The sequence below is a fragment of the Petaurus breviceps genome, unplaced genomic scaffold (assembly GCF_028583685.1).
Source record: "Petaurus breviceps papuanus isolate PSGF00001 unplaced genomic scaffold, PetGlider_PUasm1.0 90842, whole genome shotgun sequence".
In the NCBI taxonomy this organism is placed as follows: domain Eukaryota; kingdom Metazoa; phylum Chordata; class Mammalia; order Diprotodontia; family Petauridae; genus Petaurus; species Petaurus breviceps.
Genome location: NW_027187358.1, coordinates 12,276,136 through 12,300,035, shown reverse-complemented (window position 1 = coordinate 12,300,035; position 23,900 = coordinate 12,276,136). Strand labels below are relative to the sequence as shown.

Below are 23,900 nucleotides of genomic sequence, written 5' to 3'. Positions count from 1 at the left end.
GAAAAGTATGGTGACAGAGCCCTTGACAGTAAGAGATGGGCTTGGAAAAGAAGAGTGGAGATCGGCGCCATTTTAGACGTGCCGAGTTTGAGACGTCTACGGTACATCTAGTGCAAGATGTCAGACAGGTCATTGGCCTGTGATTTCTATGGAATCTGTGATTTCCTTGGTATGGGTATTCCTTCCAATATGTGAGGCTGGAGGTGAGGAGAAAGCTTAGGGCTGGATACATAGACCTGAGAATCATCTCCACAGAGATAATAAAATCCACAGAAGCTGATGAGATTCCCCAAGAGAAAGGAAGAAGAAAAGAAGTCTAGGACAGTATCTGGGAAGGGACACCCAGGGTTAGTGAGTAAGACCTGGATGAGGTCCAGCAAAATGAACTGAGAGAAAGTTAGATGAGATAAGAACCAGGAGAGAGCAGTGTCATGAAAACCAAGAGAAAGGAGACAATAATGAGAAGAGTGTGATCAACAGTGTCAAAGTGAGGGAGGCTGGGTGGTGCAGTGAATAGAGCACCAGCCCTGGAGTCAGGAGGACCTGAGTTCAAATCCGGCCTCAGATACCTAACACAAAAACTAGCTGTGTGACCTTGGGCAAGTCACTTAACCCCAATTGCCCTGCCTTCCCCCCTCCAAAAAAAGCAAAAAAAAAATTTAGTGTCAGTGTCTTTGATCTTGGATCAACCAAGAAGGATAAGGATTGAAGAAAAAGTCATTAAATTTGGCAATTAAGTGGGGCAGCTAGGTGGTGTAGTGAATAGAGCACCAACCCTGGAGTCAGGAGGACCTGAGTTCAAATCCGGCCTCAGATACCTAACACAAAAACTAGCTGTGTGACCTTGGGCAAGTCACTTAATCCCAACTGCCCTCCAAAAAGCAAAAAAGAGATCATTAATAACTCTGGAAAAAGCACTTTCAGCTGAATGATGTCAGAAGCCAGAGTGTAGAGGAAGTAGAGACACCAATTATAGATGGCTTTCTCAAGGAGTTGAGCCATGAAAGGAAGGATCGACAGATGACAGTCAGTGGGAATGGCTGGATCAAATGAGAGTTTTTTTATGGATAGAAAAGACAATGTAGACAGCAAGGGAGCAACCAGTTGATAGGGAGAGACTGAAGATTAATGAGAGAGTGAGGATGAGTGAGGAGGGCAGTAATCTTCCGAAGATGACAAGATATGGGATTAAAAATGAATGTAGAAGAAGGAGGGTCACCTCATATGAGACAAGACAAAGAAAGAGATAGTGGGGAGATACATCTACATATTGTGAGATGAGAAGCAATTGCTATAGCAATTGACAGAAATGTTTAATTATTAGATTGTTAGTGAATTATTCACTTTCAATTATTCACAATTCAATTAGATGTTAGTGAAAATAAAGATGAAATTATTTTCCCATCCAACTTCACAGAACCTCCAAAATGTATTCATAAATAGGGTCTGTGGACCCCAGGTTATGAACCCCTGCACTAAAGTATCTAAGTAATAAGGATATCATAGGATCTTTGGACCACCTAATTCCTAATTTTCTATGTAAAAATCTACTCTAGCTTTCTTCCTTTGAAGTAATTTTAGTAAAACTTGTTTATGTATATGCTGAAACAAAAAAGTCCTATGAAGAAAAAAAAAATAAAGCTAAGGGAGACTAAATAAAACCTTTCAGTCAGAAGCAATAATAACAATTTTTATCTTTTATCAGCTAATCAATATTATTTAAATAGAAACACTATAACTATGGAGAAACATTTCCTTAGCAGCAGAGGAACAGATTCAAAAGGTCCAGGATAAAGATAAAAATTTGGGTGGTCAATTTCTAATAATCATTTTATGAATCCAAAACAAAGAAATAGCCTGACTTTTCTCCATATTTTCATTAACTCTCTGTTTTGCTTCCAATCTATGTATATAAATAGTATTCCTCCAAGTAAGTAGAATGAGTATTTATTCTTTCTTTTTTGCTTGTATTCATATTTCCAGCACTTATCACAAAACTTGACACAGTAAGACCTTAATAAATGTTTTATCTATATGTATGCGTATATACATGCAAAAAAGTGCATACATAGGTACATGCATAAATTGATTTGGGACATGGGTGCTATTCCCCACAGGCCCCAGCCTGTACCCTTTTGTGGAATACAAGTAATAGTTTTTTGGATTTGGTGCAAGATCTTATTTTTTTAACCTCATGTTTTATTTGGTCAGGGGTTAGTGTCCATTTACAATTAGAAACTAGGGGTTTCTTACCACAGGTTAAGAATTTATCCTGGGTCCATCTGAAAATGAGTTTTATCTTGAATGTGCAAATATTCCCAAATGACAGGTAGTACTTTTCTTAATTTAGAAAGAAACAGAACCCAGACACCCTGAAACACAACGCTCCTTCACAAACTATATCCAACCTGTTGACGTCTGTATTGTTTGATGCAAATTATGTGGCAACTGCAGCGTGAATAGGGGGCCCACATGGCTATTTCTGAAGAAACCTTCTGTTGCCTTAGACTGCGTCACCTTCGTCTCCCACAGCTATGAGAGGGGCAAAAAATACTCTTTAAAAAAAAACAATTGTAATATCTGTTTCAACTGAAAATTAGCTTTTTAAGTATATTTTGTCAAGTGTTAGCAAAATGCATAGCTATATCTAAGCAGTAATTTTAAATAATAAACAATAATTACAATGCAAAGCAATGAGATGGTTATCAATTTTCTTGACTAAGAGACTCTAGGTGGAAAAACCCTTTTTATTTTATTTTATTTTTACTGCTACAAACCTGCTTTAAGTCTTTTAGGACTTGTTCTTCTATCCCTTCTTCTGTAAATAGCTCACGAATAGCTTCAATCACATCTTCAATGACAGATCTGTAGAGCTTGGGCTGAATAAAACCAATTGTTAGGATTTTTAATTCTCAAGTTTGAATTTATTTAGCTTTGATAAAGTACACATAACTTCAACCTGTCTCATTGCTTAAATAACAGATAAAGAAGTCCATAAAATGATTTTTACTAAGTTCCTTCCTCACCCTAAACAATACCATGAGCCTGACACAAATTGTTCCTGCCTCAAGAGAGTCATACAGTCATGCAGCTATCTGCAAGACCCAGTTGGAAGACTTCACTGAAGCATGAACAATAATCCCATGAAGTTGTACTGTTACTGTTCCTGTCAGCATGCGACAAATATTTAACCTTCCTATTCCCACAGAGTGAGGAAGGAATTTTAAGTGATCTAGAAATAAACCTGTTTTCAATGACTCACTTCTCAAAAAGGCCAATAGGATTTTTTAAAAAAAAATTTAAGGCATTAACTATACTGTTTCCCACTATTGGATTTTTATCATTTACAAGTTAGAAAGGCAAAACAAACACCTATTACAGGTTAATGCCATGGTGGGTATCCTATACCAAAGCGCATATATGACCCAAAAGTCTGAATTATTGCCAAATGAGACTAAAGTGGCAATGACACAAACATTTACATAGTGCCTTAAGGTTTTCAAAGCATCTTCCTCATAACAATTCCCTGATGGTAAGGGGAAAACAGTCCAAATGATTGATTTTATCAATGAGGGGGAACTCAGTGTGAAAACTGGAAAATTCTCTTCACCAACACAGATTAGAAGTTTCTCTGAAATGTGGTTCTTTGGAGCACAAGTCAAATGACTTACCCATGGTCACACAACCAGCATGAGTCAGAAACAGGGCTTAAACACAGGTCTCCCAAATTCCAAAGCTGGCCCTCTCCTCATAACAGCATGTTCCTCTTTTTATAGATGAAAAAACTAAAACTCTATGAAGTTATCTAAAATCACACAGCTGATTTCTGATTTCAACCCTGGTCTGCTGACTCCAGTCCATCATTCAATTCATCAAAACTTGCTTCTTGACAAATAAAGTTAAGAAATCCAACAAGCCCATTCTAAAAGACTTGATAGCTTTTTTAAAAGTCAAAATGTGAATTTATGCAAATGACTAATGACAGATTAAGCAGTATTGATCAATGGGCTAAAATAAACATTAAATCCAACATTAAATAAGTTTGGCTTTCAGAACAATAAAAGTTGCCCTCCTCACCTCTACTAGAAGGTGCTAATTGATGTCCAACTCTGGGTTCCACTAATCACCCACTGGTAAGATGGGAAGTATAATTTTAAGTTACTTAACAATCCATTCAAAATATAAAACTTTCTAACAGCCTTTACCCTACCCCCAGAAACACACCCATATACTCGTAAAAAATTTTCAAGCCTAAATACTATAGTACCTGTGATTTTTAAAAAAGTAATATTTACACAGTACTTACAAGACTATGGACAACAATGATCAAGCTTTTCCTCCAGAAAAATTTACTAAGAAAACAAAGCAGATACAGACTTCCTAGTTAGACCCATCTAAATTGATTATATTTAAGATCAGGGAGGTCCTTAGGACCAAAACACCTTCAAACTCTTCCCTAAGGGTCTGTAGCAATAGTAGCTAGAAAAAAAAATCAGCTAGAATATAATTCTGACCTAATTCTGAATATTTACTTAACAAGGTCCCTCTTCTGGAGCTCTTAAGAAAAAATTTATATTGACTTCACTATCTAATATCTTTATTAGAACCAGACACAGAGAGAACACAATCGGTTGGTTATTATTTCTGCCCCAGAAACAATAACGTGTTAGAATTAACTAAACACTTCAAAAAGCAGAATAGATGGTATATTTATATTTCCATCCATAAACACTTAACACAAATTACAATAAATATGAGTCATACTTGAAATACACACTGAAATACGTATTTAACAACTCATTACTCTTTAAACCTTTACAATTTAAACTGCCTTAGCAACTCATTTCTCTTTAAATGAACTCAACATTATTTGTAAACCTTGTGGTACTGTGGAAAGCGTTCTGAGCCTGGGTTTAAATCCTATCTCTGACAATTACCAATTTGTGTGACCCTGGACAACCTGCCTGGGAATATTTCCTTATCAGTAAATTGAAGGAGTTGAACTAAGCGGCACTGGGCAAGTCACAGTAACGGTCTGCTTCAGTTTCTTCATCTGTAAAATAAGGGTAATAATACCACCTACCTCCCAGGGTTATTGTGAGGATCAAATAAGATACTTAATAAAATATTTCGCAAACCTTAATGATCTTCATAAATTCTATTATTATATCCCCTATCCATTATTTATTCAAATTCTCCAATGCTCAGAAATTAAAGATATCAACCAAGCACACTTTGGGGGCTGGTTAGGGGGGCATGAGATAGCAATCTGTTACCAGACAGGCATCAACAGCCCGGAAACGACAGCGCGACTGTTCCAGCCACGTGCGGAGACGCAAGGGCTCGTGTTGTGGTTCTAAAGGACCGTCCTCCCAATTCGGCAAGTTAATGCTCCATCACCTCCCCCCCAAAGAGCGATTCCTCTCTCCAGTATCCCAACATGTGCAGACTCTCAGAGGCGGAAGGGGCTTCAGAGATCACCTAGTCTGACACCTGCCCTAACGGGAATCCCTCCTGCTTCACGATGGGAGCAGAAACACGAATGGGCGTGTAACCTGACACCCTGAATTCGAACCCCGGCTCTGCCGCTCCCCGCTGGTGCGCCCCAGCCTGCTCCCGGAACTTCTCCAGCAGTTTCGGGTCCAAAGCCAAGAGACTGGACTTGGGGGGAGGGGAGGGAGCCCGCTGGTCTATTCCGACTTTCCAAGGCAGTACGTCCAATTTTATTTGACATCTTGGCAAAGTCTGACTTGCGACAAAATCTCCCCGTAGGACCGCCCCCACCCCCGCTTTGGCGAGAAGCAGAACCAGCGCCACGGGCTAATCGTGTGACCTTGGACCAGTCACAAGAAGGGGGGGCCTCAGTTTCCTCATCTGTAAAAAGTCGGGGCTGGAATACGATGACCTCTTCCAGTTCTACAGCCTAAGTCCAACTTCCAAGGGGAGAAATATGGCTTGGAGCCCCCCGTAACTGGGCCCAGGGGCCTTGCCCACGGCCCCGGACGAGGGCCAGCCAGGCCAGGGAAGGGGTCCCCCGCACAGGAGGCGTGTGGGAGCCCCGGTTCTTTGGCCTTGGGGGAGGCGGTGCTGCCCCTGGCCCCGGGGGGCGGACCCCAAAAGACGACGGGGCCCGGGCAGACCTCGCCGTTGGTTTTGAACGTGGAGGGGGCGGGGTGGGGGTCGGCTGGGGAGTCGAGGGCCCCGAGGAGTAGGAGAATGAGGAGGAAGACAAGGGCGGGCCTGGCCGCTGTAGCCTCAGACCCAACCTTACCACTAGGTTAGCGTAGGCCATGCCGGCGGCGCTGCTCGAAGCCCAGCCCCGCCCTCCGGGCGGCTCCAGTCTATAACGCCCGCCGCCCGCCCCTCCCCTCCCCCCCGCGCAGCCGCCACCTCCCCCACGCTGCCTCCCCCCCCCCCCCCCCCCCCTAACGTGACCCCGCTGGTCTGGGCGACCTGGAGGGGGAGGGGGAGGGGAGCACGCCGCGGGAGGCCGGGAGGCCGCGGCGGGGACGGGGCCCGTCCGAGCTCGTCTAGGGCCGCCTCCCCCAGGAAGCGCCCTTCTGCGGACCAGCTGGAAAGGATCCCGAGCCTCCTCTAGTCCCTGAAGCGCGCTCTCTCTCTCCCTTTTTTTTAACTGAGGAGGAAAATGAGGTCCGGGGGATACCGTTTATTAACCCAGATAGAAGGTGTCACAGCCGTCCTTTGAACCCAGGTCCGCGGAGTGCAAAGCCCAACCCTTGTACTCTAGGGCCTTACGGCTCCGACTTCAGATCCAGAGTTGTCCTGCTCTGCTGGGGCTAGAAAGAATCACGGGATGGAAGGAGGGCTTGATTAGCAGCATCGAGAAGTCCCACCCCTACCCCCCAAGGGCATCCTCTGGTGGGCTTGGTCTGGGTCGGTGGGACTGAGATTTAAAAGGAAAGTCAGCAAGCATTAAGTGCCTACTGTGCTCCAGGCAATGGACTAAGTACTTCAAAAGCAAAAGACGGTCCTGATCTCAGTGAGTTAGTCTAACGGGGGGGGGGGGAACAATGTCTAAACAGCAGTGTACAAACAAGATACATACACACATTTACATACACATATATGGTAAATTGGACAGAATCCTAGAGGAAGGTCACTAAAATCAAGGACTTTAGCTGATAGGAAAAGAAAGCCAGGGGGAGGAGTTCCTGGTATGGGGAACAGCCAGAGAAAATCCAGGCATGCAATATAAGCATTTATCAAGAACCTACTGTATTCCAGGCATATGCTAAATGCCAAATAAATGCACAATGCTAAATTGTGCTAAAATAGATGCAAAGAAATGCAAAAGTACCCTGCCCTCAAGTAGCTCACAGTCTAATAGTGGAGACAACATGCAAATAAACATGTGCAAACAAGATATATTGGAGAGAATCAACAGCAAGAAGGCCTGGACAACAGCAAGAAGACTGGATTAAAAAGGAGTTTTGAAGGAAGTCAGGAGGCTGGATTTGAACTCAAGTGTTCCATATTCCAGACCCAGGTCTCTATCCCTTGCCCGTAGGCTGGCAACTGAGCCACATAGACACATAATCCCAATAAACTATGTGACTTGAATCATTCCAAGAAAGTCACCATCAACATTCTGGTAACCCAGTAGAATGTATTTACCATGAATGGTTCCAGAGCATTAGCCTTCAAAGAACATTTGGACATGCAAGAGGGGAGCATTTATTTGGGATCTAACACCCCCAAAAAGTCACCAGAGAAGTTAAATAATCAGTATTTGTTGAATGTAGACTATGATCTCAGCCCTGTAGGTTGCTGCTATTTGCCTTTTACGTCACACTGTTGGCAAAGCTAACCAATCTCACAGTTGGTCCCAGGCATCAAAAGCACACTTCCGAAAATGACGCCAAAATAGTTACTGCTTAAAAAATAGCCCCTTTGACAAAGCCAGAGGTACCTTTAAGCAACCATGAACCAAGAGAAAATCAATTATCCCTTCCCTTAGCTCAGAGTAGAAGCAGGTATATCCTTAATTTACAAACTAGGAAATGGATACTTGACTTACAAGGACCTGACGACTTGCACAATAAGCTAGTTATTATAGATTGTCTACTAGCTCCTTATGCAAAAGACCAATAAGATATGGTCCTGACTCTCTGGGATCTGACAATGTAGTTTGAGAAATAAGGTTGACACACTTGAAACAATTGGCAATAAATCAAAACATTTGGTATGGACTCTTAAGAAGAGTTTAAAGAAAGTGGGGTTCATGGAAGAGATGGTTCTTGAGCTGTCCCTTCTATTATGGGTAGTATTTGGAGAAGTGGTATGGAAAGGAATGTAAAGAAAGAAAAGAACATGAGCAAAGGCTGGGATTTGGGAATGAACACAGTATATCTGTGTGGGTCAGTGATAATGAGGATACTTTTCTGACCAAAGAAGTTAGTAGTTTCATATTGGCAAAAAGCCAAAAAATTGACCTTACTACAGTTACATTAACAAAAGGAATGTGTCATAAAACTGGATGGGTGAAATAGGGCTGGATTATGGAAGATCTTGAAAGAAAGGCAAAACAAAAAAAAAAAAGCAAATTAATTAGATTTATGCCTCCATCAGTAGAGAATCACCGTGAATTCTTCATCAAGGCACCAATGGAGCGTCCCAAAGACACATCTGTCACTATGTTGTAGTTTGCAGTCCAATGTGAACATGGAGGAATTGAGACACAGGCATCAGCATATACCTCCCCTTGATATCCCTAAACATTGAGATTAGTGGTATAAAAAGTTAGCCTTGCCTAGTCACAAAAAAAGGGGGACGACTCCAGGATAGGACATTCTCTTATTATTGGTTACCCAAAATCTGGGTTAACCTGGACCAATATAAAATATCCTTCTCCTGAAACTCACCCACCTCCCATTAGGAAGGAACAGTTTTTTGCAGCTGAGTTCAATTACAATCCAAATGCCCTACTCAGGGCAGGAAAATAGCTTATAGTATTGCTCTGCCAACTACAAGGTAGGATACCCATAAACTCCCATTGTGTTGGATAATTTCATAGGGTAGCCCTCATGTAGTATTTCTGAAATTCTCCTTCCCAATGCAAGTTAAGTGAGCTATAAGGGAATAATATTTTATGTATTTTCAGATACTTCCAGAAGGGTTTCAAAATTCTCTGAGATTACACCCAATTTATCCTGTCTATATCTTGTTTGTACATAGTTGTGTGTATGCTCCCCTCCCCCTTAGACTGTGAAGTCCTGGAGAACAGGGACTGGTTTGGTGTTTCCTTTTTTGTTTTTTGTCTTTCTTTGTATCTGTAGCACTTAACATACTGCCTGGAACTTAATAGGCATTTAATAAATGCTAGTTGACAGACTGAAGCTAGTTGACTGCTAGTTGGGTTACTGAAGTCAGAAAGACCTGGATTCAAGTCTTTCTGTTGATGTGTGCTGACCTAGTGACCATGGATAAATCACAAGTGTCCTCAGGCAACTCTCTAAGATTTCTTTATGGAGCAGCCATTGAGATCTTCATTGGTAGAGTAAGTACCCATACAAAGGAGCTCATCATACTGACAAAATCAGAGACCCAGACAAAATATGATTTATGTAACTTGTGTAACACTTTTAGAAAAGGGGGAGTGTATGAAATAAAACAGTAATAATGACTCCTGTTTCTAGAACTCTTTATGATTTGCAATGTATTCTACACACAAAAAAATTCAGAGGGAGGAAGTACTGATATTATTATCCCCAATTTACAGATGCGTAAGCTGAAGTCAGAGAAGTTATTATGTGACTTCTCCAAATTCACATGGTTGTTAAATGTAAAGTGAGAACTTAAACCCAGGTTTTCTGACTCCAAGATCAACACCTAATACTATGTGCCAAATTAGCTTTGAGAGGATAGCACAAAAAGTTTCTGATCATTGACTTACTCATTTTAAATCAAGTTATGTAGAGGATGAAGTCATTAGAAAACAAAAATCCTTTCTTCTATGCCATAATTTGAATAATCAAATTGTCCTTCAAAGCATGGGGGGGGGGGGCAGAATTAGTACCCACTACCCAATAACGTCTTAAAGATAAGACACTGGGTGAAGCCAAGACTGTAGATTAGGGACAGCAACCCAGCTGAACTATTCTAGTATTCCCCTCCAAACTTAAAAAAAACTCCTCAAATAGAATTTTGGAGGGTCAGAGCCAACAAAAGGTCAGAGCGAGATATTTTTCTAGCCTAAGAGAATTTAGAAGGTTGGCAGGAGAGGTCTGTGACAGGAGAGCCAAGAGTGCTCACAGTGGCAGCACCAGCATTGGCCCTGGAGGCAGCCATGAGCATGGCAGCAGGAGCTTCAGGAGTTCCCAGCCCAGAGGCAGTCAGGGGATTGGACAGATGGTCAGAAAGAAATCACATACATACATGCATGCATACACACATGTTACATGGGATCATAGTTCGGGAAGGTTTCTCAGCAAAGATATTGCAAGGCTTAAATAAGATAATGGTTGTAAGGAATTTTGCAAGCCTCAAAGCACTATAAAAGTCTCATTTATTTTCATTATCATAATTATTAGCCTACACCAGGCCTCCAGTCTGGCAATGACATCATTCTCTGAGCCTTCTATTGCACTCCCACTGAGCTCAATAGAACAATATATATTGTTTTATAGAACAATATAGAGGTATACTGGTAAATGTTTAACAAGGAGAAGTGGGGGAAGGGGAATGGAATGTATGCATATATATTTGGTCTGCATTACTAATATTTTTTAAGCCTAGATAATTAATAAAACAATAAATAAAACTGATTTGTAGTTACCCTCTCTGAAGTGTTAGTGCTCACACTGAAAATATAACAATCAGTTTGCAATTAGAGATGTCTTTATCACACCCCTGGCCCCCAGGGGCCCTATAATGTAACCCCCTTGATGGAATCCTAATAAAGCTGCCCCAGCCACAATATTCTGACTTCATTATAGGCCTGACCCACTGAACAGCAGGCCCCACAGTACTTAACACACTCCTCCCCCCCCCCCGAAATGTCTAACTTCGTCATATATGTCTCACTCCTCACTGCTCACTGGAACAACAGGTGTGTCCCTGAACTCTTAGTTCCCACAAAAACAGCGGGTGTGTCCATGTGATGGAACCTAGCTACTGCCTCTACCTGGTCACTGCTCCCAGACCCATTCCCACAGAAACAGGTATGTTCTTGTATTCAGTCATAATCACATCATCCATCTAACCCAATCTAACCAACATCAGGACCACAATATCTATCTGTCTTAACCAGACAGGACCACAATAGCTAGCCAGTTGGAGGGCAGCATGACCAAAATGTTTGACCACCGAACCATAGATGGGTTGCCTCCTCCATTACCTAATCCAATAACAAACTCCTCCTGCCTTTTTAATATTAGTGATATTCCTCTATTCTATGTAAATTTCTATTATGTAATTGCATCTTTACCCTATGAAAATCCATCTTGCTTTCTCTGAACTTGCTGGTTCCTCTTGGAACTTATATAGCTTCATGAGAGGCGTCAATCTCAATAAATGCCTATACTCGGATTAGAGGTGGTCTGAGTCTGAATTGAGACAGTTCCATCACAACACATCATGAAACCCCAACAGTTTTTAGGTGAACAGAGCCCCCCACTGCAACAGTTTTTGGCATTCCTGGATTTAAGCCGCAAAACCCTTATTTTCCAGATAGAAAACCAAGACCCAGGGAGGTTGTGGTTTGCCTAAGGTCACACAGGTAATTATGAAAATATTCAATTTGAAGGGACTTTAAGGCTCACCTACCTACCCATCCACTTTTATAAATGAGAAAAGTAAAGCCCAAAAGGTAATTATACAAAATTGTACAGCTTGTCAATAACCACATTTAGAAACGGAACCCAGGTCTCCTGGCTTCTAGTCCAATATTCTCTCTATAGTCAATAATTTGGGATTCCAATCTATAAGATGTGTGAACTTATTCAAAATGAACATAATACTTCTGGACAGAAATACCAGTAATTTAGCTACATTTTATTTGGGGGGAAAAGGTCAATTAGGATTTGAAATCATCAAATCACTTAACACTCTTTCCCTGGTCAAGATCTGAAGCTGATTCCCATCTGCAGGATAGAGCTGCAAGTAAAAAAGAAGAGGAGTGGTCCCCTCCTTTCTTATCTCTCCCACCCTCCACTCCCACCTTCACTGAACCTGGCATAAATTAAAGTCCTTCTGTCTCAGCATTTTCTAAGGGCTAGTGTGAGTAAAAGGGCTGATGATCACCATCTCTGGAGAAAAGGATAGTGGAAAGCTTTTTCATAATATAGAAGCCCATAGCATGAAGACCTCAGTTGTGTTATAGAAATTATGACATCATATGAAGACAGTTTACTAGTCCAAAGTCTTGAGACTTATTTGAATCAAAGACATAATGACTCTACCTTAAAAAGACTTACTTAATTTCAATTCAATCTTCATTCCCTGAAACTAAGACACAATCTTATTTATGGTGACCATACTAAGAGTGGGAATGAAAGATATCTTGTTTATTAATTCAATTGAGAGGTTTGGGAGTTTTTGTTTTTAATTTATCGTTGGACAATTTGAAAGAGGACTCTTTAGAACAACGCTCCTTAACATAAGGTCCATGAATTAATTTTTTAATATATATTTTGATAACTATTTCAGTATAATTGGTTTCCTTTGTAATTCTAAGTATTTTATTTTACACATTAAAAGTCTGAGAAAGGGTCCATAGGGTTCATAACACACAAAAAGCCTGGAGTCAAGAAGACCTCAATTCAAATCCAGCCTCAGATACTTAATAATTATAAGACCCTGGGAAAGTCATTTAATCACTGTCTCAATTTCCTCAACTATAAAATGGGGATAAAATAGCATCTACCTCCCAGGGTTGTTATGAGGATCAAAAGGGATAATATTTTTAAAGCACTTAGCATAGTGCCTTACACCGTGCTAACCATGCAATAGGGGCTTAACAAGTACTTCTTCCCTTTTCCTTGAATCATGGTCCTTGGACTTCAAATCTAGGGTGCTGTCAGCTATGTAATTTTGTCTCAGCAACCCAAAGAGTACCTTGACTCTAAATACAATGCTTGATTTCAGCTTACTAGAGAACAGTGGGGGTGCCTAATTCATGACAATGTTACTTTCATTTAAGAAAGGGAAATGAAGTGTTCACATTACAGCAGTGCTATCCATGGACCAAAAATGATGATATAAACACACTACATTTGCTTCAAATAATCACATTTCTTATGCCATGTTTTCAAGTACAGAGATGAAGTGTATCATATTCACAAGATATTTCCTATGTGAAAAGTCAAATTTTTCAATCAAATAGTCTGTGAGGCCATTCATTATACAGCGGCTGTCATTATGGGATAAATAGAGTTTTATGGGAGTTAATTATGGGAATTAATGGGGAATTAAAAGGAGTGCTGAGCCCTGGTTCTTCTTTTAGCAAAATACTGAGCAATATTGATGGAAATGAATTTTTATAATTTTCTCAAGCCCCATTTTATTTTTAAAGTGCTTTGCAAACTTTATTTTTTTTTACATTTTCATTAAAAGTTTTGAGTTCCAAATTCTATTGCTCCTTCCCTCTCTCCCTTTTCCCCTCCCTGAGATAGTAAGCAATCAAATAGAGGCTATACATGTGCAATTATGTAAAACATTTCCATTTTAGTCATTTTGTACAAGACTAGAGTAAAAGAAAAAAATGAAAGAAAGTGAAAAATAGGATGCTTCAGTCTGTATTTAATCAATATTATTTCATTCTCTGGAGGCAGATAGTATGCTTCATCATTAGTCCTTTCAGATTGTCTTAGATTCTTGCATTGTTGAGAAGAGCTAAGTCTATAAAAGTAGGTCATCACACAATGTTGCTATTACTGTGTGCAGTGTTCTGCTTCTGTTCACTTCACTCTACATAAGTTCACATAATTCTTTCCAGTTTTTTCTGAAATCATGTCAAGCTCCATTTTAAGCAAAGAGAGCCTATATATTTTATATGCCTGTTAATGTTAATCAATACTAATTTCTATGAAATATAGTAATTATTAAATTGGATTCATTTCTTCATCTCATTTCTCTCCTTCATGGAGAAACCAGCAATTCAGTGCAGAGACAATGTCAGTAGCGTCATCATGGCAGAAAGCTGTATGAGTGGATGTTCCACAAGGCTGTCTCCTACTAGGCCTTTCTCTCTACAATTCACATACTCTTGTCTGCAGTAGGTTCAGTTATCTATGCAGGTGACTCCCAGGTCTATTTATCCAACCCTAAGCTCTCCCTTGAGTTCCAATCCCACATCACAGTCTGCCTGTTGGACATTTTAAGCTGGATATCACTTAAGTTTCTCAAATTCAGCATATCTGAAACAGAACTGATTATGTTCTCCCCACTTTCTTCTAAGTTTCCCTATTACTATGAGGTCACCACCATCCTTCCAATCTCGAAGATATTTGACCTCTGTGTCATCCTTAACTCTTCTCTTGATCTCTTCACATATCCAGTCCATTGCTAGATGTTATCATTTCCACCTTCACTATATCTCTCACATATATCCCCTTCCCTCCACTCACATGGCCACCACATTAGTTTTAGACCCTCATCACCTGTTGCCTATACTATTGAAAGAATTTTCTTATTGGTCTCCCCTGACTCAAATCTCTCTTCACTCCAATCTCTCCTCCACACAGAAGAATTTCCAGTGACTCCCTCTTTTCTCCAAAACCAGACATAAAGTCTTTTTTTCTACATTTAAAGCTCTTCACATCCTTACCCTTTCCACCTTCCCCATATTCTTACATTCTACTTCCCTCCAAGTCTTATACAATCTGTCCATGCTTACCTACTTGCTATTCCTCACACAGGATACTCCATTGCCCATCTCTATGACTTTGCACTGGCTGTTCTCCAAGTCTAAAATGCTCTCCCACCCAATATCCAATTCTTAGAATCACTGGCTTCCTTTAAGATTCATCTCAAGCACAACGTCTTCTAGCAATGGTCTCTCCACCACTATAGTAGCAAGCACCCTAGCATACCCAGGATGGCTGCTAGCACAGGTTCTTTGATCTGTTTTTCTAAAGGAAAGCAACTCCAAAAGGGTTAACAATCTTACTTTAATCAAACATATATCATTTACCTAGTTCAGGGGGAAAAGTCAGCACCCTGAACTACAAACAGAAGTTACAAGCAGACAAAAATACAGAGAAAATAACATAATTCAACAGACAAGGCTTCTATCTGTCTGACCATCACATACATATGGTCAGTCACCAGAGAGAGAAGCACCAACATCTGATTTTCAAAACTGGGGGACTCAATGGTTGCCCAGAGTCTCATCTGGCCAAATCACACAACTCTTCCCAAAGTGAGCCCCAAAGCAAAACCTCCCCTTAGAGGTGTATATATAGCCTTTTCAAGGGTCAGAGAACATCACAACCCTTGTGACCCACTTAACTGCAAAGTAACAAAAGTTGTGCTTTCCTGAAAAACAAGCCTCCCACCACAGTCTCCATGTGATCACATTCAGCCTCTTACAAAATATTCCTTTGGATAGAGCACCCATATTCTCTGGGTCTGATGCCCCAAGTGGATAAGAAGGACTACCAGAGAATATGGGTGCTCTATCCAAAGGAATATAATTTTTGGTTGCTTATATTTTGTAAGATATCTTGAGGCCTGGGTTTCAATTTTTAAAAAATTTTCTATATCTATTTGTTTTCAATAAGATGGGACATTATTCTTTGTCCTGTGCAATTTTCCTTTTCATTTCTTGAAATATAGCTCTGAAAAACTGGCTTTTAAAAAGCCCAATTATGATTCAAATGGAGCTACTTGACTGTCTTTAAACCCTAATCACTTTGGGATTTCCTTGAATGCCCAATAATAGGCCCCAACCCAAGCCTCAGGAGCTCATTGTTTAGGTTTAAATGGCTTAAAGTGAGTGTAAATAGCAATTGTTTTCTGTTTGGACCAGAAACTCTGAGCTTCTTCCCTTCTCAGATTCTTATTTTTGTGATGGTGTAATGGGAAAGGGAATTTGAAGATCTTCCCTTCCCCTTAATATGTCTAAGGGAATTTGGAGACTTTCCCTGCTTCAAAGATTTTCCCTGCCCCCTAATGTAATCACATGGAGCCTGTGGTGGAAAGAGTTTGCTGAAGGGTGGAGTAGAGACTACAGGAAACTGGGAGTCAGAGCAGCTAAATGGGGGGAGAGAGAGCACACCCCAGGGAGACAGCTAGGCTTGTGAGTATTGTTTTGTGGGACGGCTAAAGGATGATGTGGCTGTCTGATACTTTATGGTATGTTAACTTTTATGTTGCTATGATGGATTCATTTTCCTGGTGTGGGGATTTGGTTTTCTGGTATCTGAATAAATGTTTTGCTTCTATCTTCTATATGGAAAGTCTGTTAAATTTTGCAATTGAGAACTATGCTTGCATATTTACAGTCTCTGTTGGCATTGTAAATATTGCATTGGCACTACAGATAATAAGCTAGGTCATTTTTTGTCTCACTTCTTCCTAGACCTTAGTCACTGAATACACGTTGCTTCAGACAAACTGAAGCCTGGGAAAGTTCTTAATTTTAAAAGATCAGGTCCACCCACTGAATCCTAGGCCATTATTAGTCATCTTGACAGTGGACTCTAATGACTATAGAGGACCGAATGAAACTGATAACCTTGTGCATCTCTGCCTCACTTAAATCCAATTGCCTCACAAGTCAAGACATCAAAAGGTGATGTCATCGATCTGCTTCAAGAATAAAGAACAATAATCCTACCAGTCTTCCCTTTGAATTTATTTTAAATATCTTTTTACTTCAGTAACACTTTTTCTACAGTCTCCCTGTTCTATAAGCCCCTTTTCTTTTTTTTTTTTTTTTTTAAAGCAATTGGGGTTAAGTAACTTGCTCAAGGTTACACGGGCCAGTTGTTTCTGGGTGTGGTGCTGAGTATCTGAGGCCGCCGGTACTCTTACTCGCTGAGCCACCTGGCTGCCCCTAAGCAATTGGGGTTAAGTAACTTGCTCAAGGTTACACAGCCAGGTGTTTCTGGGTGGGTGCTAAGTGTCTGAGCCCGGGATTCAATCTCCAGGTCGTTCTGACACTGGAGCCAGTGCTCTTACTCGCTGTGCTACCTGGCCGCCCCTATAAGCCCCTTTTCTAAAGTCCACTTACAATTATTTTTCATATCAGTCTTCCATGCCTCTAAGGGACTTCAATATGTACCTGTTAATTTCCATGGTCTCTCCCCTATTAGGATTTTGAAGACAAGGACTGTTTTTTTGTGTTTTTACCTTTCTTTGCATCCTCATTACTTTGGCACTGCACCTGGCACATAGTAGGAACTTAATAGAAATTCCTGCTTTAAGAAAAAATAAACAGTATTTCAACTAGTTTAAGCATGTGACACATCCATAACAACAACTAATGTTCTTATCTTTCATTAGTACAATATGTGATCACATGTTTATCTCCCTGTATTAATGCCCTATTAATTGTCAAACTCTGCATAGCTTTTATTAGAACACCCTACATATCTAAAAGGTAATATTTATAACTATCAATTTAATGCCACACTCAAAGCAAGACATGTAAGATGCGTTTCATTGTTGGGCTTTCCACCCAACAACTTTTTAAAGATCTTTCACAAATTTCATCAATAAAGTTCCTTTTATTTCTCATCCAACAAATTGTTAAATTTTCCCTTCCTAAGCCGCAAAAATTCATGAATATAAATCACTTGCAAGTGCAATTTTATTGTCTTTTTTTTAAATCCCCAACTTAAACCACATCTGGAAAAGCTCAAGCACAAGACCAATTTACAGAGTTTACAATTGTGATCTAAAGGACCAAATAGCTCTGTTTCAGAAAGAACTGCCTTTTCTTCCTTCTTAATTGGTCTTCTCTTGCAGAAAGCAAATAATGGGGTTGAACAGTCTTTGACTGAAGAAGGCCCCCCCAAAGCTGTCATCTGCTGAGTCTCTGCAGCCATGTCGTCTTTAGGGCGTAGGAAGTAGCAGATTTCTTTGTCCTGTAAAGTCTTTAAGTGCACAGTAATGGGAACAGTCTCATTTGTTCTCAGCATCAGAGTGAGGTCCTGGGCACATTGTAGGTAGGTGTTTAATAAATACTTGTTGACTTGAATTTTTAAAAAATCTTCAGGATGGTGAGCTACGTGAGGAAATTCCATATGTTCAAATGTCTTTTTCTTTGAGATTTCCAATGTGACTTCTGCAAGGCTAAGTAAGAAGAGTATAACTATCTGGTCTTACTTTAGGGACAAATAGACAACCCTCCCAACCGCCCCCCCCCAAATATATCAAACAAACCACCCACTCACTTGATAATGTCTAAAGTTCCTTTAAGAGGGACAAAGCCTTTCGTTCCATGGAAAACATGAGGATTGAAAATGCTAATGTTTCTGGAGGAGGTAGCATATGACTGAAATGCACACTAAGATGTAAATTACTGATGTCAGCTCCTTTATTTAGAGCAGTTTTAATAGAGAGGAAATGGAGAATAGAGCAGTAGGGCACCAGATACCTGAAGGAGAGCTGGGGGACTAGCATCAGGAAAGGGAGAGAGGAAGAAGGAAGGAGGGAGGACTGGGTTCCCCCCACACACAAATCAACTTTGTCTAATGCACAATTTTGCCTAGGGCTAGCCCTCATTCTCAGCCTTGGTTTAATTTAGATGTTTGTCCTTTTCCAGGGACTACATATGGAGGCCTTTAAAAAAAATGTTTTGGAATATCTCAAAATAATTTGTTAGAGAGTCAGGCAACTGGCATTTAACAATGGGACTGGTTGAAGATGCTCTTTCACTATCTTTTGAATGGCAGTTAGGGACATTTTGATGGAATTCTCTCTGAATGGTGTGAAAAATCCCAAATAAAACCCACCTCAAAGGGGGTAAATGCGCAATTGATCTTTTCCTTGTCCCCACACATATGAATAAAGGCTTCCTTGGTGACGGTGAGGCAAGGAGAGAAAGGATTTAAATGCTAGCAAACTCAAAGATATTTTTTTTTCCCAAAGCACAGAAATTCCAAGCACTTACTCTCTATTTTAGAGGCTGGTAAATGAACATCTCTGTTCCAAATTTATAATAGTTTCTCCTATAAGTTAATATGGCCACCAAATTAAAGAAGTGCCCAGAGCAATGTATTAGAAAACATATATTAAAGTACTGACTAAAAATCTCAGGAAACAAAAACAAAGTTAGATCTGACTATCAGTAGTCTTACTGAGATCCAGAGACCCAATGCAACCCAATTTCATCTTGTACCTTCTCCCCTCCATGGTATGATGAGAAGGTTTTAAATCCAATTCTTTACCTAGTAAAGAAATTCTATAAAAAATAATGCCTTGGGGGCAACTCTGGCATGATGGCAAAACCACTGGATTTGGCATCAGAGAATCTGGGTTCAAATTCTACCTCTACTACTTGTTGTGTAAGTTGGACAAGTAAATTAAACTCTACTGGACCTGAGTTTCCACATCTGTAAATGAGGAGAGTGGGATTACATCAGAGATGTTTAACCTTGGGTTCACTTGATAGATTGGGGAAGGACGGTGCTATGAACTTGAGGGGAAAAATTACATTTTTATTTTCATTGACCCTTGCTTTCCATTGTAGTCCTAGTATCTTATGCATTTAAAAACCTTTTTCTGAGGAAAGGTCCTTGGCATCACAGCACAACCAAAGGGGTCCCAGATACAAATGAGGGCTTAAGGACTCCTAAATCGGATGATTTCCAGTCTTTCCAGCTTTAAATTCCACGATCCTTTACAAAGATCAAAGATTTGGGCACCATTTCTGGTGCTTCGGGAGAGTAGGAAGTGGCAACGGTTCTCTTCTTTTGTGATCCTCTTTACCTTTTTCCCTGAGGATAAAAAGCTCAGTCATCCTTTGGAGAATATCCTTCTGCTTTTAACTCAGAGGAATATTCTGTGCTTCTAGCTCTAAAGGCTTTCCTAGGCTCCTGGGGAAATGGAGAGGGCCATCTAAGTCTGACCTTGCAAGCTCACTGGCCACAATTTAGCAGAAGTAGTTAGGTGTATTATAAATAACATAAATAGCTTACTGTGACACCCCATCCCCAGCCCAGTCCATGGCATCCTCAAATGAGTGCCTCTTCAACCACACAGAACTCAAACTCATCCAGTCCCAGGGTCAAAATATTCAAAATTTTAGTTGAGGAGGGGAAAACAAGCAGAATTCATGGCCAGCAGGACACCCGAGAGCCTGTGCATGCCACCATCACTGCTGATCCCGGGCATCACACTTGGTGCTGATCTCTAGGCCAAGTGGAATGTGAATATCCTGTACCAGTTGGATGCTGCTGTCAACCTGTCATAGTAACAAAGTAAGGCATACCCCTGGCAGGGGTCTGATATCCATGGGACTCTGGAAAGGATGTCAGTCCAAGGTCAGGCTTACAGGGAATGGGTGGGTAATTCATTCCCCAGAACAACTGACATCCGGGAAAAATGGCCTTCCTCCCCACCTCCCAGTCCTTTACTGTCCCTCTGTCGTCCCAGAGAAGAAACAAGTATTCTAGATGTCAGCACCCTGTAGAAAAGCCGTTGTGGCCCCTACTAGTAATAGCTCTCCTGGGACACATCTTTCCCTACCTGATGACTTCTCATCTCACAAAATGTGTCCCTCTGAGTCTGCTGGGTTGACCAGGGCTTCCTAAAGGCTATTACTCTCTAACTGCTGTCCTCACTTGTTGCTGGTCTCTTATCTGGTGGAAGTTCTCACTTTTCTCCGACCTCTCTTCATCAGAAGAATATCCCCTTTAGTTGTAGCTCGGCTCGTTGTAGACCTCCTTCAGGCTCTAGGGAACTCCCCTGCCTTCTTCCAGCTCCTTTCCCTCAGCAACACCTCTTCTTTTGTTGCCCACTCTGAGCACCAACCTTTCATATCAGGCTAACCTAGTCTCTGCTGATTGACACCCTATGAGTTTTCTCCTCCTCTTCTTCCTCTCCTCTTCTTCCTCTTCTTCTCCTCCTCGCCTCCTCCTCTCCTCTTTTCCTCCTCCTCCCCTCTTCCCCTCTTCTTCCTCTTCTCCTCCTCCTCACAGATGTACCCCCAATGCTCTTCTCACAGGGAAGGACAACAAACACCAGAGCCACATGACCACAGGGTCTTACTCCTGGTCTGTGTGGCCCAGCCATACTCCAAAGCCACCTCTGTCTCCACTACACAAGCTCTCTGCAATTTGCAGCATTTCCAGGACACATCTTCAAAAAAGATAGCAGCCCATGCCCTCTTCTTTTTTTATCTTTAATATTCTGGCTCTGGCAACCCTAGGCAGAAGTGTGGAAGCCTTCACACCTGGAGCAGCTGCTCTCGGGAGCTGTGACTCAGTGGAAGCTTCTTGGGGGGAAGGGGAGGTCTCTAAGCAGTCTATTAAGTGATTAAATATGGGCTCTGTGCCGGACCCTGAGGAAGGCTTAAAATGGCTGCCTTCGGGTGTTCTGTTGGTCAATGCCTGGGACTCATGAGCAGGGTTACTTTGCTTCTGTTTTTGGAACAAATAAAATTGAGGCCCTGAACAGAAACTTAGTGTCCTCTTAATAGTGCATGGGGCCCAAACCCATATATACCACCTGCCCCTGCTTCACCTAAGGTGAAGGCATTTGCTGAAACTGTGCACTGGTCACAAGCATGCATGCTAGCTCTCTGGAGATTTGCATTTTACAGAGGAGGCCTTGGCTTGGTGAAGGCATTGAGGCTCCTAATTCAGAACTTCATCAACACGGGCAACTTGTGTGAAGGTTTTTGTCAGTCTTGCTGGAACTAAAAGAAGAATGAGATGAGCCAGTCAGTGTGGACAAGGAAGACTACAAAGAGAAACCTGAACTGGAGACTGCCTAGGAACAAATGGTGGGAACAATTCCGAGGAGGGTCATGGGGCAGCACACTGCCCTCTTACCTTTTACCCAGAAGTGAGGATCAAGACCTCCAAAGTGGGACAACCCATAGAACCCTTTGCACTGAACCTGGGACTCAGCTCACAGGTAGAACTGAGGACTGACCCATCAATTAACAACCATTAATTTATTGCTTACAATCTTTCAGGTGCACAACTAAATTCTGGGGTTACAAAGCAAGGCAAAACCAATTAATCTACTTTGCCTTTGACCAAGAAGAGGAAGCAGTTTGGGTAGTGATAGAAAAGGAGGAGGAGGAGGAAGAGCAGGGGGAGGAGGAGGAAGAGGAGGAGTTGAAGTTATGATAAAACCATGGAGCCAGGGTCAAAGGTGGCTACATGCCTAAGACCCCAAAGGCCTGGGACCCTGAACCTTCCGAGTTTACAAGAAGGCAGGCGCTTGTCCTTGTTGTGGGACAACGGGTTGCCTTAAGCCTGGGTCGAACAGGCCTTGCATGTAACTATACTTTATTGTTGCAGAAAATAAGCCTAGAAATCACCGCAGCAGACAAATACCGGACCTCCAAGGGGACAAAACTAACAAGAATTCATAGGAACGAGAGCCATCAATCGTTCCACAACTCCCCACCCCCACCCCCAGCATGCACACATAACAAATTCCACATTGAAAATCTGATATAATGAAAAGTAATATTCTTCAGTGTCCTATAAATATGAACATTTAGAGAGAGGCTTGCTGTTTAAATCCTTGCAACTTTTCCAAATTGTTATTGAGCTGCACTCTCACTCTTAAGAATTAGGAATACTTTAAGTGTTTGTTCATTGCATTAGTTTTAATTAGACGCCACAATGTCTAAATATGATTCACCGAATGTCCGGGGATCCTCTATTAATCTTCGTGCGGGCTCCGCCACATTCGAACGCTGCCGGCTCTAAAGCGGGGCTGGGCAGGCTGCTCGCCTAGTCGCGCGCGCCCCCTTCTGTCTCAGGAGTGAACTGTCGCTCCTCGTGCATAAAATTCAAAGCAGTGCTGTGTAAGCTCAAAAAGCGCCCCCAGATAAAAATGTTAATCAAGAAAAAATAATTCGTGGGATCTAAGTCAGGTGCATGCACATAAGCTGCATTCTCCCCTGCCTCCAAAGGCGCTCTAAGTTTAGTTAGAGGGGAACTGCATAAGAGACAGCTGCCACGTCCCTGGGTACAGACGTGACGAGAGAGTTTCCCTGGGGGAAACAAAGCCTTGGGCATTCGGGGGGAAACAAGATGCACGAAGGCGCCCCAGTCCAAGAAAGCCACGGGAGTCCCACCCCACGTGCAATTTCCATAGCAGAGCAGGCTGCCGATATGTTTAACTGGGAGGGAAGAAATAAGATGCCAGCGCTCATCAGGAAAGAGGAGAAAGCATTAAGTACGCAGTGAGGACCAATGATCCATCACAGAAGCAGCTGGGGGCTCAATGAACGGAGTGCAGGACTTGGAGTCAAGCGGACCCGAGTTCAAATCCTTCTTCAGACACTCACTCTGGCTTGACCGTTGGGCGAGCCAGTCAACTGCTCTCGGCCTGCTTCCTCATCTGTAAAATAGCTCACAGGTTGAGGATTAAATGAGATTATATAAATTTTATATATGTATATATATGCTTGTATATACCTACATTGTATACCTACATATTCCATGTAGGTATATATACATAAACCTATAGGTAAATATATATATGTGTGTGTGTGTGTGTGTGTGTGTGTGTGTGTGTGTGTGTGTGTAGTACTTTGTAGAGCTCTTTGCAAACCTTAAAACACAACATCAAAGCTAGTTATATGATTATAATGCGATGCTTTGCAGAACACAGGGAGTCAGCAGTGGGAACATCTGATATTGGTAGTCTGGCCTAGCCACTGCTTTCTATTTCCATGGGTCAAGGAAACTGGGAAGTGAATAAGCACTTATATAGTACCTACTATGTGCTAGGCACTGTCACATCTC

At 41.5% G+C, this 23,900-nt stretch overlaps 1 protein-coding gene across 1 annotated transcript in view; it reads right to left on the bottom strand.

The window, feature by feature from the left end:
- The window catches only part of GTF2A1L (general transcription factor IIA subunit 1 like), a 40,877-nt gene extending 34,540 nt beyond the window's left edge, over positions 1-6,337 (bottom strand). Inside the window, exons 1-3 of the mRNA XM_069071672.1 lie at positions 6,272-6,337; positions 2,778-2,879; positions 2,409-2,532 (exon numbers count right to left, since the gene is read on the bottom strand). Coding sequence (XP_068927773.1) covers positions 2,409-2,532; positions 2,778-2,879; positions 6,272-6,292 — 247 coding nt within the window. The 5' untranslated portion in view covers positions 6,293-6,337. The remainder of the gene's footprint in view (positions 1-2,408; positions 2,533-2,777; positions 2,880-6,271) is intronic.
- Positions 6,338-23,900: the final 17,563 nt, after the last annotated feature.